This window comes from Callospermophilus lateralis, chromosome 17 (assembly GCF_048772815.1).
Source record: "Callospermophilus lateralis isolate mCalLat2 chromosome 17, mCalLat2.hap1, whole genome shotgun sequence".
NCBI classification, from domain to species: domain Eukaryota; kingdom Metazoa; phylum Chordata; class Mammalia; order Rodentia; family Sciuridae; genus Callospermophilus; species Callospermophilus lateralis.
In genome coordinates, this window is record NC_135321.1 from 66,966,964 (window position 1) to 66,994,728 (window position 27,765).

The 27,765-nt window shown below is 51.9% G+C and overlaps 1 protein-coding gene across 3 annotated transcripts in view; it reads left to right on the forward strand.

The window, feature by feature from the left end:
- Window positions 1-27,765, forward strand: part of Gnal (G protein subunit alpha L) — a 117,216-nt gene that overhangs the window by 21,221 nt on the left and 68,230 nt on the right. The window contains exons 1-5 of one of the 3 annotated variants that reach the window (XM_076837022.2): window positions 11,356-11,497; window positions 11,774-11,846; window positions 12,042-12,044; window positions 12,826-12,880; window positions 13,028-13,147. In XM_076837022.2, coding sequence (XP_076693137.1) covers window positions 11,356-11,497; window positions 11,774-11,846; window positions 12,042-12,044; window positions 12,826-12,880; window positions 13,028-13,147 — 393 coding nt within the window. Of the gene's footprint in view, window positions 1-11,355; window positions 11,498-11,773; window positions 11,847-12,041; window positions 12,045-12,825; window positions 12,881-13,027; window positions 13,148-27,765 lie in introns of those variants that run through there. The other 2 variants (XM_076837023.2, XM_076837021.2) reach the window with 2 other exon arrangements.

Genomic DNA, 27,765 nt, shown 5'->3' on the forward strand with positions numbered 1-27,765 from the left:
CCCTCAGGGTTCCGAGGGAGCCCCCTTCCCAGAGGCTCAGTGGCCTCCTATGGGACGGGGATCAAGGGAGACCAGGAGCCTGTCTTCACACTGGTGATGGCACAGGGCGTGGGCTCGGGGACACTGGCTGGCTCTGGGCCCTGAGGCTGGGGTCGTGGCCTCAGTGGCGGCCTGCTCGCGGGCTGGCCCAGGACCCTGCTCATCTCACAGGTCTTCTGCGGATGAGGCTTTAGGTTCCAGAGCGGACACCACCTGACCCCAAGCAGAAGACACCCACAGACTCATTCTTTTTTTGTTCTGTTTTGTTTTTTTATTCTGAGACCCGGCCTCACTAAGCTGCTGAGGGCCTCACTAAGTTGCTGAGGCTGGCGATCCTCCTGCCTCAGCCTTCCGTGTCGCCCATGGTTGCCATCATCATCAGCTAGTTTATTATGACTCGGTGTTTTGGGAGAATACAGGCCTCCCCCTCCACCTGTCTCTCCTCCCTCTCCCTCCCTCCCTCCCTCCCTCCTTTCCTTCCTCCATGTGAGGTCTGCCTGATGTTCCCCTGGTTCTAATCTGGGCTATGCCTCCCTGGCCAGACACCACATAGACTGTCCCTCCCAGGCCCCACATCTGGAAGCAGGGGATGTCCAGCCCTCTGCATTGGCGGGTCTCTTCCACTACCAGAAGCCGGATTTTCCACCCTGTAGCAACCAGTCAGCGCTCTGTGGGGACATGGACCCTGCAGCCATCCTGCTCCTCATGAAAGGCTCCCTGGGCCCAGCATCCTGACAGTTCTGCCTGATGCCAGCCTCACAAGGTGGCAAGCGCCAGCTCTCCCCTGGCAGCCTGCCTCCCACGTGGGCCAGCTGCCCGTGGGCAACAGTGCCCCTCCCTGCCAGTGAGAGCCCTTCCATGTGGCTCTTGTGATCTAGTGAAGTGTCCCCAGCATCTTTTGACACGTCCTTCCTTCCCGGCTCATTATTATCAGGTCATCCATAGCCACCCCTCAGCCCCAAATCAGCCATTGCAGGGAGGGCCCTGGTGCTTTTCAGTGGTGAACGGTATTGAGGACCAGGGACTCGGCCTGGTGCATATCCCCTGGGCGTCTTGACTTCTTGAACTCTCTACAGACAGAACTAGGAAATACGTGCACATGTGTACACACACGGCTCACATGTGTACACACGCAGGCTTGTATGGACACATTCATGAACATGTCCATGACTACTTTGGAAATCCTGAGTTCCCGTCAACTCCACATTTATGGTCCATTCCCATGGGGTTTCCTCTTGGTCCTTCTTTCTCCCAGAAAATCCTGCCCTGAATCAAGACATCAGTCCATTCTTCATTTGCTCAGCCGTGTTGCACATGGACATTCGCTCAAGATTTGTCTTCAATGAAAGGATCCCTCTTGGACGTCACTCTTCCTGTCTAGCCTACTCCTCCCTCCCTCCCTTCCTCCCTCCCTTCCTTCCTTCCTTAGTGCGGCAGGGTGGAGCCCAGGTCCTCGCACCTGCCTGGAAAGTGCTGTACCTCTGTGCTGGACCCTCTCTGTGGTTGGACCCCCCCGAGTGGTTGCTACTTGGTGACAAACAGATGCAGATGCAGATGGACATTGAGCTCTGCACCTCTCGATCTTTGTGACCAGCTTCCCAGGGTTAGGATGAGCAGTCCAAGTTTCTGGAGAAAGGCGCATGGTTCCCACCTGGGGTGAAACGGGCCGTGCTGGGTTTGATTTCATACACAATGTGACATTCTCTTATGAAGAACACAATGGTTTCAAACTCTAACTAAACCAACTTCTAAAAGAAACCCGTTTCTAAGGCAACCAGGCAAAGAGATAATGAATTCAACAGTCATTGTATGCAGATTAATCTGTCTGCGTGGGAAAGGAGGAAGATTTCTTTAATTTTTCCCCCTTTTTGAAATCAGTGGAAGGGAGAATGGTGTCATTTCCTTCAGTATGGGGGGCTTCAGCTCCTTCTGAGAATCAGAGTCATGGCTCTTTTCAGACCCCCATATTACCTTCAGACCATCTGTGGCTGACAATGTGCATCTGGTGATGGCCAATGAGATGCCGAAGACAAAGCACCTTCAGTGTCTCCTACAAACTGAGATGAAGAGGGCTTGCCCAGGGTAGCACGGGTCTCCCTAGTAAAGAAATGGTGGTTTCTCTAAACCTTTAGAAATGACCATGCCCTCTGCCCTGTGCTCCCACTGTGATCTTCGGAAGGCTTAGGGGACTCGACAGCAGGGTACCCCGTCCCTTACACCATTGCTTCAGTAGAGTCAGGAAGGCTGTAGGCTGGCCACCTGTCCTAGGTGACCACTCCAGGTGAGGTTGGAGCAGCTGCAGGCTAGCCTTGTCCACCAGATAACCAGTCCAGGTGGGGTGGGTCAGCTGTAAGCTAGCCCCCTCTCCTAGATAGTTGTTCCAGGTGAGATCAGGGCATTATCTCACTCGTCCTGGTGATCCAGGCCTGGGAACGTACCAGGTATCCAGCAGGTGTTTTAAAAGTGCTTTATGGAGAGCCAGGCACAGTGGCACACGCCTATAATCCTAATAGCTCCAAGGCTGAAGCAGGGGAATTGTGAGTTCAAAGCCAGCTTCAGCAACTTAGCAAGGCCCTAAGCAACTCAGTGAGACCCTGCCTCTAAATTAAAAAAAAAAAAAAAAAAAAGGAGGGAAGCTGGGGATGTGGCTCAGTGGTTAAGTTCCCCTGAGTTCAATCCCCGTACCAAAAGAAAAAAATCTTTATGGTGCTGGAAGTGTGGTTTATGGGTAGACAGTTTGCCTGGCATGTAGGAGGCTCTTGGTTCAGTCCTCAGCACTACAAAATATATTTTTTTTTAATTTTAAATTTTAAGATTCTCTGATTGATCAATGAATGGGGAGAGTTCAGTAATCTGAGCAGCCGTCCTTCTGGCTCTGTGCTGCTACCTGCTGGCCATAATCTGTCACTGCAGCAATGTGCCTGAGGTCACTCACCTGTCACCAGAAGTCAGAAGAAATCTATCCCAAAGCCACAGTCATGTCATCACCTGAGAAGCATTCCTCTCTTCCACTGTTGCCGTGATGGAGATGCTACAAGGGCATATTTTTAAATTTTGGCAAAATATTCAAAACATAAAATTTACCTTTAAAAAGGTTAAAACTATTTTTTTTTTTTTTTTTGATTCTAGGATTGAACCCAAGGGCAGTCTATCACCGAGCGACCTTCACCTGTCCCCCCTTTTTTTGAGACAGGGCCTCACTAAATTGTCTAGGCTTGCCTCTAACTTGCCATCCTCCTGCCTCAGCCTCCAGTAGCTGGATTGCAGCCATGAGCCCCCATGCTCCCCATTTTAACCATTCTGAAGTGTACGGTCTGCTGCACCAAGTACAGTGGCATCGTTACACGACTGTCACCACACCGTCTCTGGAACTTCCCCACAGGCTCCTGGTATCCTCACCCCCAGCCCCCGGCTCCACAGTTGCCGCTGTCTCTGCCTATTTGCCTGACCCGGCACCTCGATAAGTGGAACTACCCCCTAGCTGTTCCACGTCTAGGACTGGCTCGCTCGCTCATTTGGCAGGGTCTTTATGGTCCCAGCCAGGAGCTGGGACTGGTCAGTGAGCGTGGGAGGTTCTCAGTCAATCGCTGTTGACTGTGCTGCAGTTTGTTCTCGAGTTTCCCTGGCAGAAGAAAGGCAGGAGGTCCCCAAGGACGTCAGTGTGTCCCCTGTAGAGGGAGAAAATGGACGTGTATCTGCTAAACTAGTGCTGAACGATCATGTGATTTTCACCTTGATTGAGAGCCTCCTGCTCTCCTGCACTGGCTGAGACCTGGAATCATCCGGGTCACGCTGTCCTCGGCCCTACGTGCCTCCTCTAGTACACACCTCCAGCCCTCCTCCTCCTGAGCCTTTCCCAGTTCTGTCCCTCACACGCCCAGCAGAGTCCCCTCCTCACCATTTGGCCCTCGGCACGTGCGCGCTGTCACGTGCGGCTTCCGCAGCACTGGAGTGTGCCAACTGAGCTCCTTATGCTCAGGAAGTGTTTCAGATTTTGGAATCTCACGTACCCATAACTGGATTCCTCGAAGATGGGACCCAAGTTTGAACCTGAAACTCATTTATGTCTGACAGGCACCTTATGCACTCAGCCCGAAGGTCATTTTATACGACATGCTTATAAAAACGCAGGGCGCCCGCGTTTTGACCATGACTTGTCTGCCGTTCAAGGTCAGGTGTCGTGTCCTAACATTGTTCAAAAAAGTTTCCGATTTTGGATTTAGGGATTTGAGATGCTAAATTCACAGTTAGTCTCATATCCCCAGCTGTTGAAGAAGGTAAGAGACGGGCCTTACACTTTTCTTATCCGATCTGTAACACGTTCATCAGATGATGCGGAAGGAGCAGACGTGTTAATGACAGGCACCTGAGCTGTGCAGACGTGGACCTGGAGTCTGTGAACTGGCTTCCCTCGTAGCTTGTTGCCGCGCGAGATTTGCTAAAACACAAGAACAGTTGCAGGCAGGTGGAGAAGTCTGAAGTGCGGCACAGAACCAGGGTTCCGTGCAGGAACTCATGCACTGCAGCTTTCACAGCTGGCCTCGCTACTTTGGGGACTTATGCTTAGTATTCAAATATGTCAGTTAAAGAGCATGTGAGTGAGTGTCTGCTGCAGTCCAAAGTTGTGTGGGTGATTTGAGGCCAAGAGCAGAGTAAGATCTGGAGGGGGCCCCTCCTACATCCTTGCACCCCTCTGTTTGCTCTCTGGTTGGTAAAATCCCACCCAAGCTCTCACCAACACAGAGCATTGGGAAGCATTTACAGTGGGGGGCCACATGTCTCTCTCTTCATGCCAAATCAAGGGACTTGGTGGGGTCTGATTCACTTGGTAAGAAAATAGGTTAGTGAATATGATCATTTGAGAATGTGAAAACTCATGGATCTAGAACCATCTAAAGTGCTAAATATCTGTTTTATCATAAACATTCCTTAAGATGGAGGTTTTGTTCATGTGTGGTAGAATTATATGCAAAATGCTTACATTTTACTTCATCTGATGCTTGTTAGTCAGGGAAAACTGTCTTTAAAGCTAGCCGGACTATTTGCAACTTCACACAAGTACTCAGTTATATCAATTAAACATCATGTGTGTGAATATCTGCTGCCATCCAAGCCCTCCCTAGGCTGATTGAGGTGAAGAGCTGAATGAAATCAACAGGGACCCTGACTTCCACTTCCAGGGCTGCCCCTCCTATACCAGGGAGCCCCTGAATTTCACTTAGTTGTAAAATATGTTTTAAAGTGTGCGGTTACCTCTAGTCACTCTAGTCCCCGGATCGGCTCTGCCACCACCTCTGCAGCGTATCAGCTTCCCGTTACTGTGACAGACCCCCAAGATGCTCAGCGTATAAAGAGGCTTCTTTCGGCTCCTGCTTTTAGAGGTCCCAGTCTGTGGCTGGGGTCCCTGTTACTTTTGGTTGTGTAGCAAAGCAGAAAGTGGACCAGGGGGGTGGCACATGGCAGAACCATCGCTTCTGGCTGGGAGGAGGAAGAACGGAAGAGGCAGGACTGGGGTCCCCGTGTGCCCTTTGAGGGTACCCCCCAAGGACCCAAAGACCTCCCACTGGGACTCACCTCTTAGGGTTCACCTGTCTCCCAGGAGGGCCTCAGGCTGGGGCCAGCATCATCACGTGCGCCTTCGGGGTCACACAGCTCAACTGTAGTACAGCTGCCCATTGGGTGGCTTTCACTGGTTTTTTTAACTAGAACGTTGACAGTTTCATCTGTTGGCAGACGTGCCTGTTGCATTGTTATTTTGCTTTTTAACACATTCGGTCACAACACAGGCATGAAGCTCCCCTCTGAGCCGAGGCGTGTTCTAAGGGTGCTTCACTCTGGGGTTTTGGACATGAAGTGGAGTCAGAGCTGCTAACAGGCTTTTGTTTTGGTGTTGGAAGCCGTCACTCAAGGTGGCTGGGATTCCTTGGGCGTGGCTCTTCTGAGAGCTTCTTAGCATTACTTTGGCTTTGGGAGGAAAACAGGGAGATACAGTATTGCATATGATATGATCACAAAGCCTGTGCAGAAAAGGCCAGTCACCTGTGACCATCTGCTTCCTGAAGTGACCCCTGGCCTCCCATCAACTAGTTTCTTATTCCACGACTTTCGATGCCCCTGTGTCAAGGTCTTCGCGCACTTTAGTAGTGAAGAACCTTGACGGTGTGAATACTATAGACAGCCGAGGTGTTACACATGTCTGTGTTGACTTCGGTTAACATGAAACACGCCACATGAGTCCTCCCTGGACTGCTCTGCTGGCCTGGGCTGTCCTTAACTGGAGCAGCCCTCTGGGATTTTTCACCCAGTTGTGGGGCCTCCTTCTGGCAGGAGACACAGTCCCTTCCTCTGCTCTCCTGGGCATGGGTTTCAGCTCCCCTGAGAACAACCACTGGTTTGGGGTTTGTTTGTTTGTTTGTTTGTTTTTAACATTTGTCACCTTCAGTCAGAGGAATGGAAACAAACCAAAACAAAATTTTAAACCATTGTTCAAAATTCACAAAACCAAATATAAGACTAAAATAAAGCTTTCAGATGCACTAAATTTCCGAGATATTCTTTATGTCTTAAACATCAGCAAGAGGGGCTGGGGATGTGGCTCAAGCGGTAGCGCGCTCGCCTGGCATGCGTGCGGCCCGGGTTCGATCCTCAGCACCACATACAAAACAAAGATGTTGTGTCCGCTAATAACTAAAAAATAAATATTAAGATTCTCTCTCACTCACTCTCTCTTTAAAAAAAAAAACAAAAAACATCAGCGAGAGTGAGGAAGAATCTGCTTGGTTTGCCTTTGTCCTTTTGCCTCCTGTCTTGAGCCCTTCATGTTCTGGGTGTGAGCAGGTGTGAGCAGGGCCTTCTCTCACTGCTTTTGGGGAACTGGCGGTTCCCTGATCTTGCGCGCTTGCGCCCTCTGCTGGCACTGCTCCCAGGGTGGACCCTGCAGGCGGGCGCTGGTTGCCTAGGAGCCTGATGCTGCTCTGCTGTGGTTGCCTGGCAACAGATGCTTGCGCAGCAGCGGCTCTCAGTTTTCCGACAGCTCCACTCCTCTGCTCCAGATAAGCAAGCTAGTGTTCTGGATTCTGATCCAATGGCTTGAAACGAATGAGGATCGTTTTCTCACACTTAAATAGCAGAGGACCAGACGATTGGGTTAAAAAAAAAAAAAAAAGTTTGGGAGCAGGGAATGTGGCACTTGCCTCATGTTGTTCCCCAGGCAGCACCAAGGGAAGAAGACAAGGAGGGAGGGGACAGGTCTTGAGTTCCTGTCTGGTAATAGGCAAATGCTGGCTTCGCAGTTTTCACAAGAAATGTTTCTCCCACGAACAAGGAAGGTACAGGAATGTTTGGGGATGTCACATCTGTCGTGGGTGGAGGCGTCACTATAGATGATGTTACACTGACTTTGTGGCCATTTACCCTCTCACTCACCCCTCTGCTCCTTAAAGTGATGTTACCATGGTTCCTGTCTTTGGGGACTATTGCCAACACTGAATAAAGTTTTTCACGGACAGATGGAGCCCACTGCCACCCTGATGGATAGCTAGAGGCTGTTTTACAGGGCAGATATTCTCACTCTCTTGCTGATAAACAAATGCATGTTCCAGTAGAGTGTGTGTTTCATCGAATCTCCTTATCTACTCCTTCTTAAATACCAAACATTGTTGTCTTTAACCTTAATTTCTAAATGTGAACACATCAAAACCTATTGTTATATTCTCAGGGTAACTGAATATCAGTTTGTCTTAAAACAGTGGCTTCTGAGTTCTAACTGAATTATCCCTTCGTAAGTTTTCACAGAATTTTTTGTTTCCCTTTCTCTAACAACACATAGAAATCTTGTCATTAAAAAAGAACCCATACTTTTACAAACTCCCCACCCCACACTATATTTTTATGTATATTTTCTCAGCTTCTGACTGCCTGCCCCATTAGCCACATTATCACCTGTACAGAGACATGCTAGCTCACTCACAGGTGTTTGGCACCCATGCTAAGCATTCTTGGTTCACAAACTAGAACTTTAACCTAGCTCAGGATGGAGTGTGACGCTGTGCATTTGTGTTTGCGCATGTCAAGAAGGGTTATCAACATGCTATGGAAACAGCCCAGGTGTCCATCAGTGGATGAATGGATAAAGAAAATGTAGGGTTTATATGCACAATGGAGTTTTATTCAGCCATAAAGAAAAATGAAATTATGTCATTTGCGAGAAAATGGACGGGGCTTGAGACCATCAAGTTAAGAGGAAAAAGCCAGACTTGGAAAGTCCAGGTCGTACATTTTCTCTCATATGTGGAAGCTAAAGAAAAGGAGGAAGGGAAGAAAAGGAGGAAGGGAAGCCCATGATAATAACAAGAAGATCAGTGGAGCAGAGGAAGCTGATGGGGGGGTGGTAGGAAAGAGGGGAGGCAAAGGGAAGGCACCAGGGATGAGGTGGGCCAGAGGATAGGGTTATACTGTATCATGTACAAATGTGTAACAACAAAACCCACTGTTAAGTGTAATTGTAATTAACCAATAAAAATTCTAAAAGAAGAGTTATTATTTCATTTTAAAGTATTATTTCCCATATAGTGACACAATGGAGAACTATTTTACAAATTTAAAGTGTGATCATGAGATTCCTTTAGCGAGAATCCGCACTTTGACCAGGAGCTATCTCTGGCTTTTGCGAACTCGTCATTCCACTGAACAAGGACCCAGAGAGTACCTGTGACTCTGACGCTGAGGCAGGTACAGGTGGGCAGACCCAGCCCAGCTGGCAGTGTCACAGCCTGTGGGGCTCGAGGGGGCAGTAGCAAGCCATCACCTGGGCCCAGTGAGAGCGCGAGAGGGGCCTAACCCTGGCCATGAGGGAGGCGCCCATGTGGACTGAAGGATGGGCGTAAATAGGAGCTGGCTGAGAAGAGGGGCCACAGGTATTCCCCAGGAGGGAGTGGCTGGCACATTGAACCACTTCCTCCGGACTGTGGAGTGTGGGGTGGGAGGGGGAGAAATGAGAGCTGAAGCTAGAGATTTGGCAGGGCCTGCCGTGGGTTGTAGATGGTGGGCCCAGTGACGTGGCTGGATTTGCACTGTCACTGTGACACCATTGTGCCAGGTGCACTGGACTCAGCCAGACAGGAGGACCCTGGTAGAAAGGGTCAGGATTCTGCTGATACCCAAGGCCTCAGTGGAGGCAGAGGAGTGAAGAGGACAGGACACCAGTTCAGGGCATAGGTCCAAAGGGACACAGCCACTTGGGGAGTTTGCAAGAATAAAAAGGAGTCCTGCAAATCAGGGTCCTTTATTCCAGAGAGAGCACAGAGGGAGAGGGCCCATTCAACACGGGGGGGGGGGGGGGGGCGGCTCAGTCCAGGGTAAGTCTAACTGGAGATGCCTGAAGATCTCGGTGAGTTCAGGGACAGTGGCGGATGGCAGGGTGCACCAGGCTGCAGGTCTGATGCCGATGTCCTCAGAACTGGGCATATGGAGTCCACAGGATGCAGCCAGGCCCCAGGAACTTGGCTCAGGGAGTCAGAGCTCAAGTCCCCAGCCAGGGGTGAGCAGAGGCCAAAGGGCAGCATGGGGAGCCAAAGGCAGGAGCCTCCAGCAGGGGTCAGAGCTGGCTCCCCTGAAGAGGACGAGGTCCTGGAAGCCCACTAAAGAGGATGTTTTGGGTGGAAGGCACAGGCCAAAGACAGAGTGGCCAGGAAGCAGGAAATGCTGGCAGAGGCCCAGTGCAGGAGGAAAGCTGGTGGAACTGACCAGGTGCCAGACTGAGGTTTTGTTTCATTATAATGGGACGGAGCTTCACGTGTCTGCCTGCTTGCGGGAAACCAGAGTGTGGGAAGAGAGGCTGAGGAGAGGGAGAGCTGGAGGGTGCAGAGGACAGAAGCCCACCCCAGCCACGTGGAAAGTGCAAGGACTGGCAGGCCTGGCTTCTCCCTCAGGACAGAGGCCAGTGTGCGAAACTGCGGACAGATGGTGTGGGTTTGGGAAGGCAGAGCCGGCGGGGGCTTAAACATCTGAGCAAAGACATGGATTTGGTGAGCAGTGCCCAGGTTCTGCTGGTCCCAAGGCAATCTGTCCATACACGGTGGACAGATGCTGGTGTCCACGACTTTGGCCCAGTCGCGGCTTGTGGCTTTCGCCCTCCTGCCTCGCGAGTTCAACACTGCCAAAGTAAAGTTGCTGACCCCTTGCTGCCTGCCTTGCGGAGGAATGGAGAGCCCTGGACTTCAGTCACCCTGCAGGACAACAGGTGCCCTCTCTGCTCTGCAGCCACAATGCCGAATTCGACGCCACGGTGCCTTCTGAGAAGTAGTAGAGCTGTCCCCAACTGCAGAGGAGAAACCTGGACTGGAGGTAAAGCGAGCGAGCAGGGAGGCGGCGGCGTGGGTGAGCGGAACAGTCTAGAAACTGCAGGGAACAAAGGCGGAGTGACTGGCGCTCCGAGACCCTCCTCCCTGATAGAATATGCATGATCCTGAGCGAGGCCTCGCCGCCCGCCCGGAGCGGGGAGGCGTCCAAGGAAGGCGGGGAGCGCGCGCCCAGACGCACTCTCGGGCGCGGGGTGCGAGACAGCCAGGCGGCCGCGGCCGGCGGAGCGGGCTGCGGCTCGGGACCCACGCGGGCCAGTGTAAGCGTCCTGCCCTTTCTCCCGCCCCCGACCCCACCCGCGCCGCAGCCCCTCTCCTAGAGCCCTGGGGTCAGCGCCCGGCTGCCCGCCGAACCAACGTCCTTCCCTTGCCCCTTCCCCTGTCCCCCACGGGGAGTGCAGACCCGGGAGGGGGCGCGTGTCCCAGGCTCTGAGCAGGTTGCGCCGGCAGGTGGCCACAGTCGCCCAGCGGGGACCTGGTGACGCACTCGGTCCCTCTGCGCTGCGCTCGGCCACCACACTAGCGGAGATCCGGCACCGGCCGAGCGCGCCGCCCCTGGAGGTCCCCGCTGGGCGGTACCGGACCAGGCGCTGAGCGCGGGCGCGGAGCCTTGGGGCGAGCCGAGGGCGCAGCGCCTCCTTGGCTGTCTCCCGCAGAGCCCGCCGCCCGCGCCCGGGCCCCCTGCGTTGTGCGGTGCATATCCGGCAGATTTTTAAGTCCCTTCAAAAAGCGTTTTCCTCCGCGCGTGTTGCTTGCGTCCTCCTGGTTGGGAGTTTGCGGTAGGCAGAGGGAGGGAGAAGAACCGCCCGTTGCGATCGGAAAACACCGGGAGACCAGACCATCTCTCTCTGCAGCAAGGAGAAAAGACGCCTTCGCAGGACCCACAACTACCTGCACCTCCCTCTTGCTCTCGGTGCGCCTTCCTACCTGTGCCTGACATCCACCCAAGCGGGCAGGCATGGGCTGTCTGGGCAACAGCAAGACCGCAGAAGACCAGGGCGTCGATGAAAAGGAACGACGTGAGGCCAACAAAAAGATCGAGAAGCAGTTGCAGAAAGAGCGCTTGGCCTACAAAGCGACCCACCGCCTGCTGCTGCTGGGTAAGGTCGGAGGCTCTCGGCCGGAGCCCGGCGCGTCTGGCACCCGCGGAGCGCACGGACGAGCTGGCGTCCAGGATTGCGGCGAGCATCGGGCGGGGCGGGCAGGAGCGGGAGGGGACCGAGACCCGACGCCGCCGACCGCAGCGAGCTCCTCCGCAGCAACCGGCGTGTCCGCGAAAATCCCCACGTAGGGGCAGGAAAATAATAGGGGTTGGCGGGGAGGGGTGGCCACGCGGTGAGCGTACAGTTGACAGCATTCTTTTTGTTTGTTCCTAGGGGCTGGAGAGTCTGGGAAAAGCACTATCGTCAAACAGATGAGGATCCTGCACGTGAACGGATTTAATCCTGAGTAAGAAAGCCCAATTTCAGTTTTGCTACCGAGTTGCATGCAGACTTTGTTACTTATCTCCCAGCTCTCCCAGCAATTCCTTTCTCTCGGCAGCTCCTTTGATGACCCAGGAGTCCTTTTGGCTGGGGGGGGGGGGGGGGGATTGAAATTCTGTTGTTGAATCTGCTTAATTTAGGCAAATCTTTCTTCTGGCAGTGCGTAGTTTTTTAAAAAAAAAAAAAAAAACTTGTTTAACAAAATATGATCTATTAGGTATTCTTGGGGTATTGATGTGCGATATTGGCACTGCTCTGAGCACTCAACCAATACACTGGTTCCTGGTCCTTGGAGGGTGGGATATTGCCTCCAGGACACCTGCCTATACCAGAAGTCCTGGGGTGACTGAGTTGTTACATAAAATGGCCTGGGTTTGATGTAACCCACACACATCCTTTCAAACACTTGAAATCACCTCTAGATGATTCATAATACCTGATATGATGTACATGTTATGTAAATAAGTAATTGTTTACTAAATAATAACTGGGGGAGTCTGTTGGGTGCAGATGTGGTTCTTTTTCCCTGTATTTTCTATGTCTAGTCAGTTGACTTCACCTATGTGGAGTGCATATAAGGAATCCAGCAGTATTTTAAGGTGTACTTTTCTCTGAAGTCTCTTTTGCTCACATCTGTTTGTACACATGGGTAGATTTTAAGTGTAGCCAAATCGTTGCATTTACAAGCAGTGCTTATCACAATGTTGCCATGTTTTTGTGTGATCTGCATGCTTTAGTTATAAGACTGGGGCATTCAAGTTTGTTTAGAGTACAAATTAGAAAAGGGTTGTTTTCCTTTCCCTGGTAAAAACTTTCCAAATATTGTCCTGGGAGTCATTTCTGATCTCGAATTCTACCAATGCTGCATGAGGTGTAAAATCCCACTCATTGGATACCAATCAGTGCTGAGGGAGAATTAAATTAATAATTTTCTTCCAACATAGGGAGAAGAAACAGAAAATTCTGGACATCAGGAAAAATGTCAAAGATGCTATTGTGGTAAGAAATATTCTTAATTTTGTTTACCAGAAAGATTAAGTAGTCTGTGCTCTAAAACTACACAGGTAGAGATTACATGTGTGAGATTATCACACGTGGGGCCTACATGTCACGTTTCTTTCTGTTTCTTTCTTCATCCCATGTTAGACAATCGTCTCAGCAATGAGTACTATAATACCTCCAGTCCCACTGGCCAACCCCGAAAACCAGTTTCGATCAGATTATATCAAGAGCATAGCGCCTATCACTGACTTTGAATATTCTCAGGTAAGTAAATCCTTCCTGAAATATTTTCAATAACTGTTTTTAATAGGATGGCTTATTGAGAATCAGTGTTAATGCTCATTCATTATTAACTCTTCAAAATCTAGCTCTTTAAATATTTCCTCTTTAAGAAAATATTCGTGTTTGTTAAAAGTACCAAAGACAGTAGGACCGTCACAAGTGCTTTCATGAATTTCATGGGAAGACAGCATGCCTTTAGGAAATCTTGGTAGAGCTTTTTCCTGTATTCTTTAAAATGAACAATTAAGCAGCATCCCAGATCTCAACAGCAGAGATTACATTAGTAGAGAATACTGATGGTACGCAATCACCTCCCTGGAGTATAAAAAGGGCAGAGTCCTGCGGACTCTCAGAGGGCACCGTCTGACTCCCCCACACCGGGAGAGCGCGTGCACAGGTGTGCTGCATCCAGTGAAACCCTCCGAAGGCTGCCTTCCTCATCACTGCTTGGCAGTTGGTTTGTGCAGAGGGGAGTTTTCAGTATTAGTGGCCTCTTGTTTGGTGGATTAACATTTCTTAAAAATATTGCCAGTTGGAAATTCCATGAAGCAGATTTTAAAGGAAAAATATTCAGTTCCTCAGAAAGCCATTTTTTGCTACAGTTGTACCAAAAGAGCGCGCGCGCCCGAGCGTGTGTGTGTGTGTGTGTGTGTGTGTGTGTGTGTGTGAGAGAGAGAGAGAGAGAGAGAGAGAGAGAGAGAGAGAAAGAGAGATATCAGTGAAAGTACTTTAGCATTTTTGTGGCCTGGCTTGGTGGTTTGGAGACAGCCTTCATTCTCAGAATCCTATCTTCAAGGACAGTTTGTATAGTCGCCAGTTTGTGAGTGGAGGGGCTCCGTCAACCCTGGCTGCAGGGCTGGGCACCCCTGCTGGCCCACGTCCTCTCCAGCACGGCTCTGTTGTCCGCACGCTCTGTATTGGTATGAGGAATAACAACTGCATTCTTATTTGCATCTTCTATTGTGATTTTTTGCTTTTGACAAGCACCCCAACTTAGCCTGTGACACCACCAGAATTTTTGAAAAGAAGTTTGGGGTGGCACCCAGGCAAAGGAAGGGACTGGGCACCTGGCACAGGGGCACACTGGTTTTCTAAAATTGTCTTTACTTGGATGGCAGAGAAGGGTTGAAGGGAAGGCGGGGCCAGAGAGGCCAGGGCCACACATCAGCCACACCAGGAGCCCCCTTGTACCAGCCAGAGCGTGCTGGTGTCCTCCTAGGTCTCTGTGGCATTTTGCATGTAGGAGAAATCACCCAAAACGGTGGGGTCTAGTTTGGAAGCAGCAGTGGTGTCCCGTAGACATTTACAGACCACATGTGAACGTGGACATCAGTTCTGCTGTGTCTGCCCAGAGTGACGTTCCATGCTTAGGAAAGAAAGCCATCTCTCCACGTGTCAATAGGTCAAGACGAGTCAATCAGTTCCACACCATTTTCTCCTCATGACACACTCACAGAGAAGGGAGCCTTTTTTCAATTTATTCAGAAACTGTCGGTATTATCCAAGGAGTCCATTTGATTCATGAACGTGGTCTCTAAGTTAAATTATATTTAGTTTAAATAAAAATATACAAAACTTGAGGAACCATTTCCTTTGAATGCATGTACTTTCACATTTGTTTTTTAAGGTTACTTAAAATTGGTGATCAGACACCATAATTAACTCTCCGAAAAATAAAAGAGAACTGGGCACTAGCAGAGACAAATGTAATGTAATCTTCTTTTAGAGATGATGCTCTTCTCCAGGGTGACTCCAGTCCCGTTGTAATGCTGACATTCTGCCCTCTGTCTACTCCCATCAAATGAGAGTATGTCTGACTTACAATTTAGACTTACACAAATAAGGAAGTTAATATCAAATATATAGTGTTCCTTCTGAAAATGTTACTTTTATTTTATGATGCATGCACACGATTTCCAGGGACATGTATCCATTTTTCCCAGAGTGCCTGGAAATAGTCACACTACTTATTTTATTGGATCATAAGTTTCTAGGTTCTCACCTTTGGCTCCAGCGGTGCTGGGGACAAACCCAGGGCTTCCCATGCCTGGCAAGGGGGCTCCCTCTTGAACCACATCTCCAACCCCAGTAAAATAACTTTTGAACCAAATGTACTCTATTACCAAAAATCAATTTTGGGGACTGGGCCGGTAGCTCAGTGATAGAGCTCGTGCCTAGCATGCATAATCCCTGGGTTCCATCCCCAGGCCCCCAAACAGAACAAATCAAACTTCTGAGTTCTTCAAGTTCAGCAGGAGAAATTAGAAGAATAACTTATTTAGAAATACAGGTGGGTTCCCCTTTGTTCTGCTGCCTTTTCTTTGAATTCACTTGAACTCTGAAACTTCAGGGCTGATGGGAGGAAGGGAAATGCGGCCCTGCCTAGAAGCCAGGACCGCCATAGGCAGGGTAGAGCTAGAGGCCGGGTCTTGGCCTCCTGGGCCAGGTGCTGAGCACGTGCTGGGCAGTGGGCTTCAGGAGGCCACTGTGTTTGGTCCAGATCACGCTGGCCATGGGGGAGGGGGCTGGGAGGAGGCGAGCTCTGGCGGCCACTTAGAGGCTGAGGTAGCATTCCAGATGCCAGGTGATGGGGTGACTTGGTGTGAGCTGGTGACCATGGACACCCAGAGAAATGGCCCAAGTTAGGATTCACTGTGGAAATGGAGCCACTCCGACTGGCTTATCTTTGGACGTGGTTTGGGAGGGAGATGGAGAAATCAACAAGGCCAGGGGTTTGGCCTGAGTTTCCTGTAGATGGTAGAAAGAGGGTGGGCGGATGCTGGTGTGAGGAGGTGCGGCGAATTCTCCTGGTGGTTGGAGACGCTGTTCATACCTGTCCTGCGGATGGGGTGGAAAGCCTGGTTTGTGGGTTTGGAGCCCAGGGTGGAGGAGGCTGGGGACCTTCAGACCAGGGATGTTCTGGTGAGATGGTCGTTGATCAAGATTCAGGAGCCGATGGGGAGAGAGCCAGAGGTCGAGGGACAGCAGCTGGGCCAGTGCAGGGCTGAGGGCTCAACTGGGCCTTGGGGTAACATGGCTTTGGCAGCTTGAGGTCCCCAGAGCCCTTACCCTGGGCTGGCAAGTGTCAAGGAGAGGGTGCCGCCTGGGACCCTGGAGCCGCAGGGCAGACAGGCTTTCCAAAGGTCCTCCTGTGATGGGAAGCTGAGAAGCAGGGCAGCAAGTCCAAGGGTGGCAGAGGCCAGGGAGGGCTTCTCTTGAGATGAAAGATCTAGAAGCACCTGAATGCACACGGGCTGAATTGTCTGGTGAAGCAGGAGAAAGTGGCAGTACAGGCGGAGAATGGCTATTGACAGGGCGGAAGGACAGACTACCTGCCACTGGACAGGAGGGAGCGCAGAGCAGCAGGCGCAGGCCAGGTGAGGGTTCAGATTTGGTGGCACAGAGTTTGCTAAAGCAAACTGGTGACTTAGGTGAAGATGACTGTCTCGTGTGGGAATCATCCAGAGCCAACCCGCCTGCCAGTTGTGGTTTTGTTTGAGCTCAGTGGACGATGACAGTTGAGCTCTTTTGACCTCAAGCCCCAGGACACAGTTATTCCCTTCACCAGCCAACATTGTAAACAGGGAGTTCTTGCAGACATGAGAAGCAAACGATCCGGCTGTCCTCGAAGCCAGCAAGAGGCTCACTGCTGGATACTGTGGAGTTCTGGGAACAAGCTGAGGATCCAACACAATGTGTTGGATTTGAATTTCAAATAAAATAAATGAAAAAGCGCTTTGCAGCATGTAAATCCAAAGGGAAAGGGAAGATGCTGGTCCAAGGCGACTCATCCAGCCCGCGTTGCCTGGGATAGTGAGTTCCCCATCAGTGTATCCAGACTTGAGATCACCCTGGCTGGGCGCTGACTCTCCCCAAGACCCCTTCCCTGGCTGGCCCCAGGTCTTTGCAACCCAGTTTTGGATCCCACCTGATTCATATCCACAGGAAGGGAGAGGAGATGAATAGGCTGTATTGACTATCACAAGAGATCGAAGATCAGTGGGTCCATTATTAATAGGAAAATGGCATAGTTGCTCCAAGTCCCCAAAAAGCCTTTGGTGTGGAACTAAGCAAAATCACTGCTGAGATAAACTGAAGTGCTTATTTGTTAATTTTTTCTTCTTCAAATGTGATATTGTATTAGCTCTTTTAAAATTATGTTTCATTAAATTTTTAAGGAGAAGAGAATAAATGAGTCTTAATAAGAAATGCAAAAGCAGTCTCACCTTGTGGCACACGCCTGTCATCCCAGTGGCTGGGGAGGCTGAGGCAGGAGAATCACAAGTTTAAGGCCAGCCTTAGCAACTTTACAAAGTCCTAAGCCACTTAGTGAAACCCTGTCTCAAAATAAAAAATAAAAGGGAAGTGGAGCTGGGGACGTGGCTCATTGGTGAATTGACTCTGGGTTCAGTTCTAGTATTGCCCCCCCAACAAAATGTAGTTCCATCTGGCAGTCGATGACCCATGGTTACCACCGGATGGCTCCTAAGTTAAAAATCCAGAGAGCTAGCTCGTTAGTGGTTGGTGCTCAGCTGGGCTAATGTGTGAGTGCTCAGTTAAAGTAGAGGCAGAGGACCCCCCAGGGACTGGGGCAAGGTCTGGGGAACCAGACTGGCCAGTATGGGTCTCAGCTCCACCGTCTCTGGGGGCATGACCTCTTAGCTACACCTGCCCATGTGCTCTGCCTCGGTGGCGAGTGAGTACAGAATTTCTAGAACACACGGCAGTCATCCAGCTTAGGGGCTTTCCTTGCTGTTTCTGTTTGTATCAATCAGCCAATTTGAAGCCACTGTGTAAATCAGGTAAGAGTGCGTGCCTCCATGGGAGCCCAGGTCCCCAGCACCGTCCTCCAGTGGTGCTCCCCTGGACCTTCCTCCCAGACCCTCCCCACTCAGCCCGGCACTGCTGGGAGATGCGGGCTTTCTGTGTCAGCTCCCCGAAGAACAGCTGGGGACCAGGCCCCCACCCCCACCCTCAGCTGGCACTGGAATTTGCATCTCATGTCTGGGTACACTGAAAATGTCACCAAAGGCCTGTTGCTCACTGAGGACCTGCGGGCATGATATGCCAGGGTGGGCTGGCTAGAGTGTCGGAGGCAAATGAATTCAAAATGATGTTGAAATCCACGTCCAGACAGCCACCCTCTTCTGGCCCTGGGAACCGGGAGTGTGCGGCTCAGGGGTAGAGCACTGGTGTGCGTGAGGTCCCGGGATCTTTCCCCAGCCCCGAGAGCAGGACAGACAGAGAAGAAGCCACAGAGCAGGGTCCCAGGCAGGGAAGCCCAGGGCTGCTTTCCACGGGGAGCTGAAATGCATGAGGAGTTTCACGTATGGCATGAAGAATAGGTGTCGTCTTAGATGTGCTCAGTGTGGCTAGAAGTGAGGGTGGCTCCTCTGGAGGCCCGACTGTCTGCCACAGCAGGAACCATGGGGTGGAAGGGACTGGGCTGCCTGTGTGGGCCCGAGGCTGGGGCGGGGCCGGTCAGGTGCAGGAGAGGGACAGGTGTTGTAAGGACATCCCTCTGGGATCTCTGGCAGGATGGCGGCCAGGTCTGGAGGGGAGACTCGGGAGCCAGCCTGGCTGCCCTCTGAGTCCAGCCCTGCCCCATGCTTGCCGTGACCTGGGCGGGTTGCTCGCTGCTTGTCTGCTCTGCATGGTTCAGCAGCAGTGATCACAAGGCCGACCGCACGTGGCTGTCAGGGGTGACGATCTGGGGCGGTGGCTGGTCCCCGGGAACAGCAGCTTCCACATGAGCTGCCTGCTCTGCCTGAGAAGGAGCATGGGCGGCAGGCAGCTGGGTGCAGCCTGGCCATCTGCCCAAGGCCACAGCGAGCCAGCCCACCGCAGGTCAGGGGCCCTGAGTTCTCCTCCCGTATCAGCTCAGCCCCAAACCTGAGCTCCTCCCATCTCGTGTGTCCTGAGATCCTGGTGGTCTAAACACCCACCCAGTCCCCATCCCATCCCCTCTGGATCGCAGGCAGAGCCCTCTGAGCCCCTGCCACAGACCAGCACTGTCCCTGCCACCTTACAGCATCCTGGGGAGGTGGCCCTGGGGACAGCGCTGGCCCCATGTTTGGAATCCTAACCTTTGCCTCCCTTCAGAGGTCAGGTTTCTGTGTGAGAGTCCTCCAGACACCCCCACTGAATGATGTGCCTGGACCTCGCTTCCTGTCTGGTCTGTCACTAGAGTGTCCCAGGGACCCCCACCCACTTCTCTATCTTGCTTTCAGTCAGACTTTCTTAAACCGACTTATTCATCCTAGGTTCCCACCTGGCGCCTGCCTGGTTCTGTGATGGGCCCCAGGTTCCCACAGCGCACTGGACCTGTGCTGGCTCTGCTGGGCCTTGTCCACCTTTCACCTTGTTCTGGGGCTACAGGGTCTGCCCAGCTTTGCTTTGGGTTCTAACAAGTGCTTAGCTAATCCGACTGGGTGCTCACCCCAAAGTGCTTTGTGCTACCTGAAGAGAGAAAGGTGAGAGGTGTTTGGAACTGACTGCCAAGGGGAGTTAACACTAAAATAAAGACCAGCTTTCAAGCGACAGGCATTTCCTCAGGAAGGTAGTCAGCATTTGGAATTTTTGTAAATGAGATAATCTGAATATCCTAGGTGTCTCCATTGGTTTTTTAAATGTCCCCAAAAAGATCCTTTTAAATGAGCCATTTCTTTAAGCTAGAGCTGCTTTCTCTAATCTGCACCTCTGATAGCCTCTCCCTCCTAGAATTTGCTAGAAGGGCCACCTGCCTGTCAGTTTCAGGCCATGTTGAGTCCATAGAGAATTCTAGAAGTCACACTTTGAAACTGAAACTGGTGTGTGTTGAGGAGACTGTGAATGAGGTCCTTGTCTTGTGATGTCCCGGCTGAGGATAGGAACCAGGAGGTAGGACTTGGGAACATCCGCTGGTTTCCCAGGATGTCTGTGGAGCACCCTGGCCTGGGCCAGGATGGAGTGGGACTTACCTGGCTCTTCCCAGGGGACTCTGTAAGCAATAGTCTTCTGAGGGCTGGCCTTGAGGTCCCTGGGCTCTGACTACGGATGCCTGGTGTGAAGGGATCTGTATCGGGGGTGGCATGGACTGAGCCTGCTCCTTTGCCAAGCACAGGGAGGCGCATAAGGAGCAGCACTTTTCTCAGGCTGGAGGGGATTCAGGCTTGACGAGGAGGTGGTGCCGTCCCATGATGCTGTGCTCAGAGCGAGCCTCTGGGAGCACACGAGGACCCCACCAGCTGGCTCATGCTGAGCGGGAGCGCCTGCAGGGACAAGGGTCAGGTGCAAAGACAAGCACGGGTGCCAGAGGCAGGGGACAGCTTGGCGACCTGCAGGCAGCAGCTCAGACAGGCACCCACACCTGGGCATCAGGTTGGGTGGGGTTGTGTAACGTGGCAGGTGCTGGGCCCCTCCTCCTCACGGGTGCAGAAACCCTATCAGTCAGGGGTTTCCCTCAAGGCAGGGATGGAGAGCTGGTTGCCTTTGGGACAGTCTCTTCTGTATTCACAGCGAGGCTGCAGAGGGACGGCATGATGGAGCTGGTCTCAGTGGGGATCGGGCATCTCCTCTGCTGGAGCCCTGTCTCCAGGCCACAGGGCCATGAGGAATGCTGCGGTGGGGGACCCCAGGAGCATTGTTATTGTCATTATCTTTCTTATTTTGCATATCCTGAATGCTAATAAGGAACTCTTATAGCAGAATATTGAAGTTAGATGTCAAGCGTATTAGAGCTCCATAAGATGCTTTTTTAAAAGTCCGTTTTTTAAAAATACTATCATAAGGGGTCTTCCTGATAAATTCTTTTTATTTTGCAATAATTTTGAAATTACTCCCAAAATGTAGGAAAAAATAGTCCAGCAAACTCCCGTCCGTCCTTGCTTCCCCGGGTGGGCGGGTGCTTCCTCACTCTCTGCTCTAAGGCACATTCCCACAGACACCTGAGAGGTGGCACACACCCCCCTTCCCCCTGCATGGCAGTGTGTGTCCCCAGAACAAGGTCATCCACTTGTGTAACCACAGCTCAACTATCAGTAATTATCAGCTACCGGCTATTATCTTGCCAGTAATCCCGTCCAGGATGGAGCAGGACCTCGGATCTCCACCACCTTCCTGTCCTGTGGCAGGTCCTGGTCAGAGCCCTGGCTGAGGGCTCCCGATGTTTTCTGGTGACCAGGTTGGGTTTTGTGTTTGGCAAGAAGGACGCTTGAGGGATCTCCATTCCTTCTCAGTGTGGCTGTGAAATTTAACTCTGCACACGGAGCTGAGGTGGGGTCGTCCCTGCAAGGGGCCCCTGATCCCAGGGTCATTCCTAAGTAAATGTAGGAATGTCTTTGGGGACAGAATAAATGCCCTGTTCTTATCCTAGCGCTCATGTGCTGGTTTTAGCACACTAGTGAATCTGAACCACATTGAACACGTAGAAGGGACGCTCTTGCCCTCTGGTCCTCCTTCTGTGGACTCTCTGTGAATCCTGCAGGGGACGTGAGGCAGAGGGCCTGGGCTGCTGCTTTCCATGTGCCGAGGAGACCCACCTGACGCTGGCAGTGTCCCACCATGATGCCAGGAGCTGAGCCTTGTGGCTTTTATCTAAAGGGCTCGTGCTTACAGGGGTCCATTTGAAATTAGAGTAACTAAGGCAGTACTCTTGCAATCCCTGGGATGAGAGAGCTCTGAGACGTCCAGCCCTAGGAAAGTGTGACGTTGTACCAGAGATTCTCCATCCCAGGCTCCCCGGGTTTACGAGCCCTAGAGCCAGTAGTGTGACTTGCCTTCGCCTCTAAGGACACCTGCTCTTTGTGGAACAGGACAGGAAGATACTTTAGCATGAGTGCCTTTTGTCCCTGTCATTGCTGGCCTTATGTAACTCTGAGAGAAAATATTGAACTGTCGAGCTGTCTCTTGGGAAATGGCAGAAGGGGCAGGAAGCAGGCGATGTGAGTCAGCCTGGGTGGCACAAGAGTGCAGAGGTGTCGAGGGGCTGGGGAGCCCTGGAAGGTCTGCACAGGGCTCCAACTGTCCTGAGGACGCCCTCCATGAAGGCCTGGGGTCTCTTCACCTCTTAAAATAATTCCTGTCACTTGCTATGCTGTGTAAATGCAATTCAATCAGCTTTCACAAAACATCCTCGCCACAGAAGGAATTTCCATTTTAAAATCATGTCTGTATGTGTTGGAATAGGAAATATCAGTGTGGGCATAAAAGCCAAAAACAGGAAAGAGGATGGAACGAAGAGGGTCTCTCCTGCTGCCCACCCCCAGGTCCTCACCTGAGGCAGCTGGTGAAACGTGCAGCAGCTGAGAGTTTGGCACAACAGCAGTTAGAGCACCCCAGCCATCTTCTTCACACACACACACACACACACAACATACACGCATATACACACGCACACCGACAGACACACATACACACACATGCACACACATGCACACACCCACACAGACACACACACACTGACATACAGACACACATGCATGCGCACACACATGCATACATGCACCAATACAGAGACACATGCACGTGCACACACATGTACACACTCACACAGACACATACACTGACACACAAACACACATGCATGCACACACACGTGCACTCACACACGCGCACACACATGCACCAACACAGACACACGCACGCACACATGCACACACCCACCCAGACACACACACACATGCACACATATGCACACACACGCTGACACACATGTATGTGCACACACTGACATACAGATACACATACACACACATGCACACATACACACATGCACATGTACACACACCAATGCACACACACAGCATACACATGCACACACATTCCAACACACATACACACACATGTACACGCATGCATGCATACACACATACCAACACACATGCATACACGTACACACAACACATATACACACATGCACATACATGTACACACAACACATGCACACATGCACACATGCACACATATGGACACACAGACACATGCATTCACATACACATGCACACACACCATGACACATGCACACATGCACACACATGCTGACACACAAACACACGTGCACACATACAGGCACACACGCACACACACAGACACATGCACACCAACACAGACACGTGCACACACACACATGCACACACATACCAACACACAGACACATGCACATGTACACACACATACACACAGACACGCATGCACATGCACACACACACACACACTTTTTGTGTGAGGTGCTAGGGAAGGAACCCAACAGCCCTTTACATATTTTTTTCTTCTAATGAAGATATTGTGAACTGTAATCACAGTTAACCTCATTAGTGGAGAAATATCTGTACGGAATTGCCATGTTTTTTACATAAAGTCTAACCTTACAGTGAGTCGTATGGGACTGTGGGGCCTGAGACAAATGCCAGAACACGAGGTCCTGGAAACGTGGGAAGATCCAACTGGGCACCCCCCTGTGTTCCTGTTCTGAGGTGTCCAGCTGCCAGCTTCCTCCCCCAGAGGAACCCCATGGTTAGCAGAAGGACATTGGGAGCAGCTGACCTCTGGGTCCCATGTGGTGGCCACTGGCCCTGGACAGTGGTCGGCAGGTCTTGGGACATGTCTCCAACTTGCTCAGGTCCATGCAGGGGTCCTCCTCCTCCCAGTAGCTGCCGTTCAGGCAGAAGCTGTCCATTTAGAGTCTTCTGCCACTTGTGTCTATTTCTGTCTCAGCCAGTTTGAAACTTCTGCCCAAGAAAGAACCCCTGGCTTCCTTCCTGACCACACCTGCCCCTTTGTGCCCCTGCACTCTCCCCTCCTTCCTACCAGGTCTTCTCCCACCTCCTCAAACCTGGCTGGGCACAGTGGCCACACCTGTAGAATCTGGGACTCAGGAGGCTGAGGCAGGAGCATCTCAAGGGCAGCCTCAGCTACTTAGCGAGACTCTGTCTCAAACTAAAATAAGAAGGGCTGGGGTGCGGCTCAGTGGTCAGCACTGGCCTGGCATGTGCCAGCCCTGGGCTCAGTCCCCGGTGCTACACACCCCTCTGCCCTGCCTGCTGCTTTTCTCCTCTTCCTGATCAACTCAGATTCCCAGAACCACAGTCTGCAAGCGTGTGGTTGTCCTTAATCGCACGTTCATCTGCCCGAGGCCAGAACAACAATCTTGACCACCTGGTAACTAGTCAGTCAATGCCGAGTGATAACTCAGAACAGGTTAGTTGCCTGCTTTTTAAGTCTCTCCATTTGCCAAGGTTGGGCTTATTTAGAAAGCAGATTTGTGTGGCATAATTTGAAATATTTATTTTTCGGTGCCTGCCCTTTCATTCTTGAAGCTCACGGTGTGGTTAGTCACGTTGGGTTTGTCACTTAGTGCACCCTGATCGGGGGCAGGACCCACCTTCCCCTTGCTTGGCATGGCATTTGGCATACAGTTGTGCTCAGTAAGTGGGTGCTGAAACCAAGTATGGGCCACCCGCTCACGCTCCGTCGGCACTCGGGACATGGGTCTTACAGAGGAGGCCACCGTACACCCTCACGGCTCGGGAAGCTCCGGCCTGGATGAGAGACAGGCATGTGTGACACCTCACACGTAGCACAGATAAAGGTGCAGGACTCAGTGCGGACATCAGCGTGCAGACCAGGGCCCTGGAGCAGAGGAGCTCACACGGCAGCACTTGAGGCAGTGGGACTTCCTGGCTGAGGGACAGTCTCACTTAAGGCTGTGGAGGAAAGATGCTGCCTCTGCCCGGGCCCAAGGTGGGCATTGGGGGCAGAGACAGAGAGATGGGCCAGGACTGCCAAGGAGAGGGACACGCTTCCTGTTTTTAAATGTGGCACCTTGTAGGTAAAATAAACCTTCCCTAATCTTGCTCATTCTTGCCACTTATTCACATGCACACTGTAACACACATGCCCACATGTGCACACACGTACACATGGGCCTGAATCATGCACAAAGCATTACCTGCATTTTGAACATTGCTTTGAAAATATTACCCAGACACAAGAGCCAGCTCCGTGACTGTTCTTCAAGAATGTCTAAGAAGAATGAAAGATCTCTTCATAGCAAAAACATTTAGAGTTGGCTCTAGACACAAAAACAGAAAATACACATCTCCTCTTGATTTCCCACTCTCCCACCACCAGATGAGAATGGCAGGAGCTTTAGCAACCATAGTTTAACTGTTTCTAGAGCCGTCTGTGCAGTCTCTAATGAGAAGAATTTAACTGGTATGTTTGTAGACAAATGAAAACTGTCACTTGAGTTTTCATTTTTATCGAAAACCACATTCAGGTTGTGTTTGTGCCTGCTGGCCAAGGTGTGGCAGCACCAACAGAGGCCTTCTCTGGAGCCCACCAGGGGCCCCCGTCCTCCCTTAGGCCTCTCTGCCCCTCACTGTCTGAAGGTGGTGCCACTTTACGGGATGACTTTCCACCTCGGAGTGTTCTGCTTCAAACTCCCCATGGATTGTCTTATCAGCCCCAAGCTGTCGTCTCTTTATGGTTTCCAGTCGACTTCCCCAGAAACCAAGATGGCGCCCACTGGCATCCTCGACTGGGACGGTAGATCTGAACTGAACCTGTGACGATTTCCACCAGTGTTTCTTACGTCTCCTGTTAAAACTTACATGTGAGGAGTGTCATCCTATGAGCGTGGCAGTGCCAGAAGTGCCAGATGGCTGCGTCATGCGTGCTCACGGCAACTCCAGCAGGACACACGGGGTTTGAATGAATAATGACGACACACTGTCCCGAGGGGGTGAGAGGAACGTGGGCTTGGCCCGAGGGAGCAGCCTGTCCCAGGGAAGGCCAGGCCAGCACTGGAGCCAAGTGGGTGACCAGGGGCAGCCTTGGAGGCATAGCCAGGGCAGCACCAGGTGTGAGTCAAGACACACCTGAGGCTCCTCCTTCTGAGGAAGGATTTCAAGAGAGTCCAGCCCCACAGGAAGGTCATGGGAGAACTCTCCCAGGAGGAGGCCTCTCTGGACTGAATTTTCAGGCAATTCCTCTGGACATGTTGGCCCTTGCTGCAGTGGAGACTCTTACAGCATGAATGTGGCCTGAGTATTATAGTAGAATAAATAAAACCCAGTGCGCATAACACAAGAGGGTTACAGGAAGCTCAGGCCAGCTCTGTGCTCCCATAAAAAGGTTGCTTTCAACTGTCCCGCTGGCCCTCCTGAGAGCGCTGGAAGCCCCTCCGCCTGATGGCTTTCCATGCTGCTCTGGGGTTGGCGAGGTCTGCCCAGGCTTTCTGTCAGGTGCTTCCTCTGGGCCCAATGGTTGGCCCAGCACTGCCCCTTGCAGAGGTCCAAGGGGCCACCGCAGTGGTTTCTCACACACCTTCAGCCCCACCTCTCCACCCACACCAGTATGCTGGCTCAGCATGGCTCCTGGCCTTTCAGCTAGCAGTGGAGCTGGGCTCTCATGCGGACGGGCTTCACAGATGACCCAAGAAGGCCTATGTGGCCACCAGGGGGTTGCTGACCTGGAGGCACACTCAGAACACGTCCACATTCATCCATCTGTGGCTCAGTGCTGCTCCTCCCTAGAGGAACAGCGTCCTCCGTGAGGTAGGACCCTAAGAAGCTGCCAGCATTTGGCCACGTTGAGCTATAAGGTGGCAACTTTTAGGTGGCACATGCCCATCAGTTTCTGGTACCATCCCTATGTCCCCTGTCCCTATGTGTGGCAGGTGCCCTGAGGGGAACTCTGCAGTCCTGCCACCGCGTCCGACCCTTCTCTTTGACACTGCAGCTCTCAGCCCCTGCATGGGTCTTCCTACCTCCTGCAGATCAGCAGCGTCCCCTCCCCCCACTTCCCCTCCTCTGTCCTGGAGCGTCCCTGCTGTGGGACCAGAGGTGGCAGTTTCCCAGTTAGCTACCTGTGTCACGTCACCACAGCAGCCCAGCACCCAAGTGTCCCAATTTTGGTGGCTAAGCTGGAACTGGTCCCCTTTCCTGCAGCTGCAGCAGTTAGCAGGCAGTGACGTCACCCAAGGGTCCTGAGGGTGTGCTGGGGCGGGAGGCGGACAGGTAGGCGCTCTGCAGAGCCAGCCTCTGGGGCTGCTCCCACAGTCCACCTGGTGTCACTTCTTGGGACTTTTTTTTTTTTTTTTAAGAAAGGAAACAAAATAGAACCAAGATTCTAATAATAATCATTCCCCACATGATCCTTCAGCCACTCTGGTGTCTGCGATGTTGGTGGCTGGAGTAACCATCCTTAATGTAAAAGGGTACGGACCTGCCCTTCACCTGGCCTGCGCCCTGCTCCATCTCTCGGCCCTGGGAGGGTTCAAGAGCATCTCTGTGCTCGGTGTCCCCGTCTGCGAAGTGGGATGGTAGCGGGAATGCCTGTCGCACAAAGCTGTTTGGGGGAATCAAATGCAGTAATCTACAGTGCTGCACGCTGTGGGCAGCAGCGTGAACTTCAGAGATGTCACATGCTGCCCCAGGCCCCTGTAACGTGGCACTCATAAATGTGCACACGCTGCTGTTCTGAATGTTGCTGAGCTCGGAAGCTCTGCACACTCAGTCTTGGGGTTTTGGTTTCCAGCCCACGTATGCCTTGGTGACAGCAAGGCTCTCCCTGTCTCCTTGGAGACTCAGGGCAGCTCCTCCTGTCCTTGCTGGACTCCT